Raw genomic sequence first — 10,326 nt, 5'->3', positions numbered from 1 at the left:
TAAGGTGTATGAGAATGGTAGGCAATATTCAACGGTCAGCCAGCTGAAAGAGGCCATTTTGTTGGCCTGGTCGCAGATTCCACTTTCAACACTCCATGGCCTGGTTGAAAGCATGCCAAGACGTTGTGTAGCTGTGCTTCAAGCCAATGGTGCAATGACTAAGTACTAACATTGGTATTTTTGCAGCATAAGCATGAAATTGTCATGTTTTCTCGCATGGCGTATAAATATTGCGCAGCAGTTTGCGACTGAATATTCCAAAATCGTTAATGCATTAGTAGTTCTGGGACTTCTTAGCACAATTTGTCGACGCTTTGAGTTTCGAATGCAGGCGACGCGTCTTGGCATAAGAAGACGAATTGATTGGCATCATGGGACTGAAATTTCCTCCTGGCGTATACTTATTGTGCGCACTGTATGCTATGTGTCTCAACATGTCAAGTTGGTGAGAACACAGATTGCTCCATATATATTAATTTCTGGTTTCGAATTCAACCCTAAAGCATTGACGATATCAAGCTGCGATTTTCAAAATTGAATAAAAATTTAATGAAAATGAACTTTTTTCAAAACATTTGTTTTGCAACGTTCGCACTCGGCAATCGGAGCGGCGGTCACGGCATCGCCACAGGTCCCTTCTGCTGCCACAGTCATCCGTAGCTCTGAACGGTCATGTGGATCGTGGGCTTCGAAGTCACATATGGACAAGCGCTGGCGCCACCAGGGTACCATCGCGTGACCAATCCAAAAGGAGCCGCCGCTGAAATCTCGCCACAAACGTATCTCTGGTACAAGTTGCAAGCACCCGATCAAGAGTCGTTGCCACCAGTGCGGTCGATGCTCATACACACACACCGAATGGATGGCTACGACATGGTTGCCAAACCGATCCTTCGACCAACGACGACGACATCACACGACGCAACGACGTCACCGTCCACAACTCTCTACCTTCTCTTCTCGACCGGTGGAAACTCAGCATTGCCGATCAAGCAGCTCCGCATCGACGACGCTATGCCGTACGAAACAAAGGGAACTGAGTCGACCATCGTGCCGTCCCTTCCAGACTTTGAGTGGGTGGATGTTGCCGTTGACGATTCGTCGGCCGACCGCAAAGACTCTTCCGTCCATCACCCTCTAGCGCATCGACTATGTTTCAAGCGCGCCACGGCTGAAGAAGTCAATGACTTTGATGCGATGTCTTCGGCTGCCTCGACCTCTATGTCGCATGTTCTTTCTCGGTTTGCGGTCGGGGCGTGGGTTGATCTCCTAGACGCAGCCGGCGCAAGCGCGACCATCCCGAACTGGCGCGCTGCCCAAGTCAAGGCCAACACGAGCGTGACTCCTTCGCGGTTATTGCCGCCGCAAGCGCTCGTCCTGTTGGTTCCACAGTTCAAGGTGCCGCACAAAGAAGTCGTCGTCGAATCGAGCCAGGTGCGGGTACGAGTGGCCCCGTTGGGCACCCACACCAACGTGTACCTCTCACCTGCGTACCCAACGCTCCGTGCGATGTCGATGCGCCGCCTGTTGGTGCCGGCAGACATTGATGCGATCCACCACACGTTGGACGAGTCCTTCTTTGACATGCAGCCGTCATACTTTACGAGCTGCTTGGTACCTTTCGTCGAAACGTGCATGGCCGCTCCGTGCCGAGACGCCGAGACAGCCCTCGCGATGCAGGCATTTCTTCAGCACTGCATCAAGCACTGGGTCGCAGCGGTCCTCGGCGATGCCGGGTTGATTCCCCCGTCCGTGTATCCATACGCAGTCGTGGCTTTGCTCAAGTTGCTCTGCAACGGATACGACGTATGCAGTGTGTACTACCAGCCCGACGGCCATGCGCCGCACTGGGAACGACTCGATGACCTGGAACACACAATCTACTATGACCAGGTGGCAGGGTCGAATGGGTCGTTGAGGTCGTCGCCCTGCCGAAGCGTGTACTTTGTCGAGAACGTGGAGTACTTTTTTCAAGCGGGTGGGCTTCGAGCGATCTTGCGCCGCGTCAAGCGCCCAAAGGCGGAGTCGGCCATGCAGGGGGGACTGGTACCTCTCCCTGAGCTAGACATGTACTTGGCCATCCTCCTCCACGCGAAGCCAATCCTGACCCCGACAGAGACCGACGTGGACGGACTGACCGAATTTTTCCACGCCTCGTTTGACCGCATCCATCACGTTAGCCCCGACGACCTCCAACACGACCACGAACGCGTCGTCGAATCCGTGCTCGATCGCATTGACGCGCTGTACACATCGTGGCTCGATCCATCCGAGGACTCTGCGTTCGTCGAACGTCTGGAACTCACTCGAATCAACGTGGCATACCAATACTTGTGCTGTCCTGCGTTGTCCCATCAGCTCACAGGGATGAACCAAATGCTCGAGTGGCTCGCGCTGGCGCAGAACCTCGACAGCCACGTTTCGTCCACCGCGACGGGCGCTGCGTCGGCAAGTGCCAAGAAGCGCATTGGGTCGTTCCAACGGCTCTCATCTTTGATCACAAAGACAACGTCGTCCTTTGTGTCGGTTGCGCCAATGGCATCCACCACGTCGACTCCGGTGGAAGCGAATGCTGCGAGGGCGCGATGGCTGCGGCCATCGGTCTTTGCAGCCTGGTTGCGCCAGGCCAACGTGATCGAGCTCATTTTGGGCGACCCGACCGCGATGCCACCGGGGGCGACGGCGCGGTCCGTTCGAGACGCCCACGTCGAAGTGTGGAAACGTAGCACGCCGTTGCTTGTGCTCTTATCCCAGCACGGGCAATTGACAGAAGTGCACTTGACGCTGCTGTGGCACCTTGGCCGAAAGCAAACGATGCGTCGCAAGGTCGTGTACGACATGCTGCTGCAACTGGCGGCGTCGATGCAAATCCAGCTGCTGGATGCGATTTCCCGCCTCCTCCACGACACCATTTCGATCGACGAGTACGACGGGCTTACGATACACTTTTTAACGCGCATTACACGCCTCGCGAATGGCAAAGCGCACTCGACACGGACGGCTGCGGTGGATTTGGTCACCCTGAACAAAGTCGCGTCGATGGGAGTTGAGTTCCTGTGGACCGCCGCGACGCACGCGCCCGACCACCCCATGCATCGCGAGTTTGTCACGGCATTTGCCAACTTGCTTCACGAAATGCATCGTATTGAAACAGGACACGACCATGGTGCTGGGCAAACAACGAATACCCGCGAACAGTACATTCAACTGTGCGTGCGGGCTTTGGCGTCGGCGCCTTCCATGGACCCAGCGCAAACGACCAAGTCGGGCCAACACGTCGTGCCCGTCGAGCTCGCGCTGCGCGTGTTGCAAGCTGTCATGGAAAACTTTGTTCCGGACGAAATGGATCTGAGCGGGGTGACGTCGGCGGTGGAGGCTTCGTCGATCAAGAACGCTATCAAATTGCATCCTCTACATCCATTCATTGACGAACTCGAGACAACATACCAATTGCTGGACGTCGTCTCGGCCGTCCTGCCATGCTATGTCGACGCGTGTTTGGCCTTTCTGTCGTTCGTCCTGACCAAGTCTGGCTTGGTGCTGCACCAGACGCATATCGAGGCGCTGTTTACGACCATGATCAAGACCCTTCATCGTCGGGAAGCATACTTTGCGTGGCTCTTGGGCGTCCTCCCAAACTGCCCAGAGAGCTCCACCAAGGCGTTGCAAGCCGCCGCCGTAGTCGTGTTGCCAGACAAGTTTATAAGCAACGGCGCATTTACCAACGACACGGTCGAGACGATCCTGGCCACTCAGTTCACGCAGTGCATGGCGATGGACGCGCACGAGTTCGCATGCTTCGAACGGTTGTTTCGATTTGTAAACGGCGCGATTCACCGGCATCTCACGGACGCCCACGTTGCGAACGGGTTCACCGTGGATGTTCCACTTACGGACTTGTGCGCGTACGACACGTTGCTGTCGATCGCTACCACATGCACCGACGCGACGGTGGCGTCGAGGGCACAGCAGTATATTGTATACCTGTTGCTGCACCTATCGTCGTCAACGCTTGCCGCAGCGTCCGGCCAACAACACACTCGACGGGACGTGTGGCTTCAATTTGGCGTGTGGTGCATGTCCCATGTGTACGATGCAACGTCACTAGCAAACACAAACGTCGCGCGGCGGCTGCTCGAGCTTCTGGCCATGTTTTTGTTTCACGCGCAGCCGCGTGGGTCGAGCGACGTTGGTGGAAACCTGTTGCTTCAACCGGCGCCGGTCCCGTCGGAAGATCTCATGGTTTACATTAAGATGCAGGACGGTCGAACGAGTGCGCCGCTGTACTACACGCTCCCACGATCGTGTCTGGTAGCCGAGTTGCGCGATCGAGTCGCTGCCGACGTCGGCCATTTCGCCGAAGGCATCCGCATGCTCACCGACACCAAAGTCAAGCTCACAGTGCAGCAACACAACATGGTCACGCTCGAAGACGCGGGGGTGTTTGGCAAGCCACAACCGTCCAACAAAAGAGCGTACGTGGAGGTGATCGTGTTGAAGAAACCCGAGTTGGACACAATCGGACACAAAAAGATGACGACGGCCAAGTGGATGTTGCCGGTCGACGCTGCCGCCGACTGGTCGGCCGTAGCGAAATATTTGACGTCGACGTGGCTCTCATCGTTGCTCGAGATGCTAGAAGATCCGACTGTGTGCGACCCGGTGTGGCGAGTGCTCTCTCGACTGCCGCACTCCAAGTCGCCGTCTCGTTCGTTGGAGGAAATCCTCCGCAACTCGTCGCTGCCAACGTTGATCTTTCAGCTTCAAAACAACCCGGCCCTTGACACTCTGTCGAGTGTTGTCGCTGTTCACGTCCGCCAAGTCTTGATCGACCATGCGACAGCGTTGTCCAGTGCCAAGAACCTATTAGTGTGGCATGGTTGGTCACGAATCTTTGACATGTTGGACGCCGCTCTCCAGCAAGGCAACCACCGAATCGAGTGGCCTGAACGTGTGGCCACGGATCAAAATTTGCCATGGGTGGTGGTGCTGAACAACGTGTTTAACATTGCGCACTCCATTTTGACGAGCCAGACACAATCAGGGGTATCTCAATCCTGCTGCTCGGACACTCCCAATTCATTCGTCCCGACCATCGTGGGCAATGCAACAGAATGTGACGAGTTTTCGATCGCATATGCACCGGCCCCGCTCCTGGACCGCGAAGACAAGGTGTGTGAGCTAGCGTTGGTGCATGCCATGTCGTTGCTGTTTCAACTGGTCGTCGTGGTGGACAAGTCGTCGCCGCCCCAAGCAATGGCCGACGCATTCATGACACACCCGCATGTCCACACCGTTCTCCTCGCGGCTCTGGACCACCCATCTTCCCAGGTTCGGGGAGAAACTGTCAAAACCCTCCAAAATGTGTGCAACTGCACGTTGAATCCGTCGTCGTGGAGCTCCTTGTTTGACTTTTGCATGACGCTCTTGGCAACGTACGATGGCCAGGTCCGCCACGGCGATTTCTTCTATTTGTACGGAGACATCGTGGCGACGTTGCACAAAGCAATCCCCCATCCAGTTATAACGTGGCAACCCGCAGACGCCATGGCGAGGCTGTTGGCGCGACTTCAGCACTTGACAACGCCTGATGAGACAGCTGACCATGTCCTCGAAGGATTGCTCCACACAATGTTGTTCTGGATGAAGAACAAAGACGCCCGTGTCATGTCGGAAAACGTAATCACGGCCTTGATTGTCGAAGTGTTTGACAAGTGCTTGTTTCCAGCGTCGACCACGGCTATCGTCAAGTGCCGGTCGAATACCTCCCGGTCCGTGGCCTTTCAGTTGCTCTTGCGCTGTATCGACGTCAGTCCCAAGGTGGCGCTGCCGCTCGTGTTGAACCGAATGATTCCGCAACATTCGTTTGATGCGAGAGCGCCAAAGAAGGACAAACTGCTGTCGAAAGTCGGGTCGACGAGTGCAACCAGCCCCAAACCGACCGCCCAAAAAACTCGCGGCGCGTTTGTCGGTCTCAAGAACTTGGGCTGCACGTGCTATTTCAACACGGTTGTTCAAATGGGGTTTCTATTTCCCCCGTTTCAGCAACTCGTGTTGTCGGCGAATTGTCCGGACGAGTCGTCCGTGCTGTTTCAGCTCCAGTCGCTGTACGCGCACCTCCAGGGCAGCTCCCGCCCATACGTAAACCCCATCGGACTGCTGTCCGTGCTCAAGACGAATACCGGCGCCCCTGTCAACGTCAAGTTACAGCAAGACGCGAGCGAATTCTTGACGTCGTTCTTGCAACAGCTCGAGGCGGAGCTCAACAACGGCAAGCAGGGCAAGATCGAGGCCCAGTTTCACCGAGCTCTCGGGGGTGTCTTTAGCAACGAATTGGTGGCCGATGGCGACAGGTACAGCGAACGCACTGAGCCGTTCCACTACATTTCCGTGGCGGTGCGGGACCGCAAGACCCTGGCGGAAGCGTTGGACAGCTGGGTGGAAGGCGACACGGTCGGTGTTGTTTGTGCAATGATTGTTATCCATCCACCGACCTGGATGTTGTGGCTCTAGGTGAGCTATACATGGGACGATGATGCGCGCGGCGAACGGCACGCGATGGACACCCACAAGCGCATTTCGATTCAGACATTGCCGGAATGCCTCATATTACACCTCAAGCGCTTCGAATTCAACTTTGAAACCATGCAGCAGGTCAAAGTTCACGATCGCTTCGAGTTTCCGTTTGAGTTAGACATGCGGCGGTACGGACGAGGGATTGCGCATGGCAGGTGGTCGCTGGCTTGACCAAGTGTGTCGTGCGTAGGTACACGAAGGAGGGACAGGCAGCGCTGCGGCAACTGCACTCGATCGACGCATCCAACGCATCGATAGAATGGCGAGCGCCAGAGTACTACCAATACGACCTGAGCGGGACAATCATCCACATGGGCACCGCCCATTCGGGGCACTACTATGCGTACTTAAAAGACCCGACTGGAGCGTGGTATGAGTTTAATGACACGGTGGTGACGCCATTCGACCCACGCCATTTGGCCGAAGAGTGCTTCGGTGGGCTCGACGAGAGCCCGACGGCCGGGACTACGCCAGCGTCCATGAAGACCCACAGCGCGTTTATGCTTGTCTACACCCGACGAAAGCCAGTGTTAACGACTATTCCAGCGAAGGTGTCGAAATCGCTGTCGTTTGTAGCAACGAGTCTGGTCGTGGCTGCATCGGCGCGACTGAAGCGTCGACTCCAGCACCACACTGCGACGCCCCGAGTGAATCCAGCCATTTGGCGAGCCATCAACGCCGAGAACCAAACGTTTTGGCGAAAGCAGTACGTGGGAGACGTTGCCTGCACAACCTTTACCTACGACCTGTGCCACGACCGAACGTTTGACGACGGTTTGACGTTCCAAGCGCTTCAGTTTGCCGCCACGTATGTGTTTGGGACGTTATGGCAGTGCCGTGAAGTGGCTCGCATGCTGGAATGGAAGGCGCTCGTGTTGTCCTTTGTCGGCGGCCATAACCCACAAGGTTGCGCGTGGTGGGTCCAGACGTTGGGGTCGCACCCGACCTTGCTCTCGGACGTGTTTATCCTGCACGACCAAGCGCTGGTTCGCGAATTTGTGGTGGAAGTTACGTTGAAAGCCATGGAACCATGTACGGTAGCGCAGTGCCAGCCCATGGTCGCGCGCTTGTTGACGCACTTTCGATCGATTCTCGACTGCGACCACTCGTACACGCTTGTCTTGTTGGAATTTGCGCAAAAAGCACCAGGCGCATGTGAGTTCTTGGTGCGCCATTGCGTGGTGGACCGACTGGTGTGCATGATGTTAACTGGCGACGAAACAGCTCCGCCAGCTCGCGATTTTAAGAAGCAAGAGCTCCACAACCCGGGTGGTCTTGCCCAAGCGTTTCTCGCCCCGTCCCCTCCACCCCACGTCTTGACTGGCAACGAAAACTTGTTCAAACTCCTTGCCCTTCTCCTACGACATGTCCCGCCCAGGGAGGAAGTGGTTTCGGCGGACAGCACGTCTGCAATTCTGTCGACGACTCGGCTCCCTGTGGTCCTGGACGAACCGGACAACATCCTGTCTTCCCACGGCTGGATTTGTCTCTTGACCCATCGTGCGAACGCGTACAGTGCGGAAACGATTCCGTGGTCGTCCGTGATCACGTCGCTGTGCTGGGAATCGCGCGATTTTTCGATGGCATGGATGGATTACGTTCTGAACGCGATTGAAGAGGAAGACCACCACGTACTCAAGCCGTACTTTCGGACGCTGCGTGTGCTGCTGTCGATCGGGGACTCTCTTTGCGACGAGCGCGTCGACGGCGGCATGACAAGGCTCATTGCCATCATGGCGTCGCAGCAAAAGTACTTTAAAGCCACGGAAACCACAATCGACATGTTGCTTCGCATGGCAAAACGAATCTCAAAGGTACTTACGTCGGCATGTGGCCAACATGTCGTGGTATCGCGACGTGCTTTACGGTTCGTGTGGTAGGTGGGCACGTGGCTATTCGAACACCAGCGCAGCTGGTCGTGGGTGGAAAAGTGGCTGCTCACACATCGTGGCGTCGACGGGTCGCTGCAAACGCAAAAGACAGTGCTGACCAAACCAAGGTCCACGAGTGGATGGCGCGACGTGGCAACGTCTCATCCGGCGCTTGTCAAGAACGTGGAGAAGTCGATTGTCAAGTTTGTCCCGCGCCTTCGTGCGTTGCTCGCCGCGCCGTCGTTTTCGGACGAGTTGTACGACAGTGACGACGACCCGATGCAACTGGTCGGCCATCGGGTCAAGGTCAAGTGGGCCAAGGAAAAATGGTATTTGGGGCGCGTCGCCACGTACAACCCCGCGACCCGTGAGCACGCGGTGTTTTACGACGACGGAGACAAGAAAAGCTACAAGATGGCAGACAAGATTTTCGTCCGAATCGACTGATCCGTGTCAAAGCGAGTACGCTGACCACGACAAACGAATCTGGCGTTGTGAGGCGGCGGCAAAGCCAGATCGTAGCCGGACCTACTTTTGAAATGTGCACGGGGCCACGTTGCGAAATCGCGCGAGTCATTCACGTATGGCTAACGTCCAACGCATTCTGTCAGTGGATTCTGTGGCGTGCACGAGCCGAATCAAGCGCATCAAACTCGTGGCGATTTGGTCGAACAATCGAAGGGACGTTGTTGACATGTAGCGTCTTCGAGTGGGTGGTCGTGTTCGGACTAGAGGTGTGTGCGGTCGGAAAGAGCACTGCATTCGTAGTAGAGTCGTCCATGGGACAAGTCCAAACATGGATATGGACGTGCGGTTTGTCGTGGTGGGTTTTGGCCATTTCTGTCGTCACCGAGGGCCCCAAGGTTAGCTCCACCCGAGTCATCACACAAGTAAAGTCGATGAAAGCACAGACAACAGCCTAACCGACGACCAGCCATCTTTGATTCATGACGGGCTGCCTTCCTTTTCACGCGACACCTCACAATGGCATGCTGTGAGATCGTGCCGTGAAGTTGCTCCGGTCGACGTGTGACCGTCGGGTACACCGAGGAAAGACCATCGGCTCCAATGAGAGGCGACGTGCGGGGCAATTGGTTGGATTTCATGGAGCAGCAGGTTGGACGTGGTGCACCACAACCCAACCCGGCCCTTCGTTCTCGCTGACTTTCACCCGGCATTACTTTGCAGAGGCTGTCAGTCCATCGTACACCTTGTCGACTTGGCGCCGAGGTTTGCCTTGCCCTCGTTTGCCGACCCGCTTGACGTTTACCAAGTCCCTGCAAGCGCAACATCGCAACGACACTCCTCAACTTTCTCCAGCCATTGATCAACGACAACAGCTTGCCGCCAGACATGTCAAAATTGGCTTTCGAAGCACTTGTCAAGCACCTCCGGACGTTGCCTCTAGCGACAGGGGGTGTTCAAGTCTTTCCATTTCCCGTTCCCAAGGAACTTTGAGCAATTGGCGAGATCTCGTCATGGCTTTCTCCGAACTCCATGTCACTAGGATGGTGGAGGGGCGGCTTCGACGAACGAGGACGCAGTGTACCCCATGACGCACTCTAGCGTCGCGCATGTCTTCCTCTTCTGTTGGTTCTTCGCACGCAGCTTACTGGCTTATGCATCACTGGTCGGCGCAATATTTCCCGATGCCAACGGGGAGATGAACCTGTGTCTCATGTGGTTTTTACCCTTGCACGTGCTCATGATCGCATGCGCGAAGGAGTCCATGGAGAAACTCCAAGCGCCTCGCGTGTTTGCTGTTCCCCGTGGCAAGTGATTTTTCGCGCAATGCTACTTGGCGCCGCCAAATATGTGCCTTCGACAACGCGAACGGGTCCATGATGAGCTACAACTTCTCGACAGCGTTGGGTACTGC

At 55.9% G+C, this 10,326-nt stretch overlaps 1 protein-coding gene across 1 annotated transcript; it reads left to right on the top strand.

Annotated features, from left to right (window-relative positions):
* The first annotated feature begins 587 nt into the window (after positions 1 to 587).
* On the top strand, positions 588 to 9,263 carry H310_07870 (hypothetical protein). Its single transcript, XM_008873382.1, has 4 exons — positions 588 to 6,453; positions 6,514 to 6,704; positions 6,767 to 8,390; positions 8,457 to 9,263. Exons 1-4 carry the CDS (start codon positions 673 to 675, stop codon positions 8,892 to 8,894), a joined length of 8,034 nt encoding a protein of 2,677 aa, XP_008871604.1. The 5' UTR covers positions 588 to 672; the 3' UTR covers positions 8,895 to 9,263.
* Positions 9,264 to 10,326: the final 1,063 nt, after the last annotated feature.

This window comes from Aphanomyces invadans, assembly GCF_000520115.1.
Source record: "Aphanomyces invadans strain NJM9701 unplaced genomic scaffold supercont1.15, whole genome shotgun sequence".
NCBI lineage: Eukaryota > Oomycota > Saprolegniomycetes > Saprolegniales > Verrucalvaceae > Aphanomyces > Aphanomyces invadans.
This window is presented reverse-complemented; position numbering and strand designations above follow the sequence as displayed.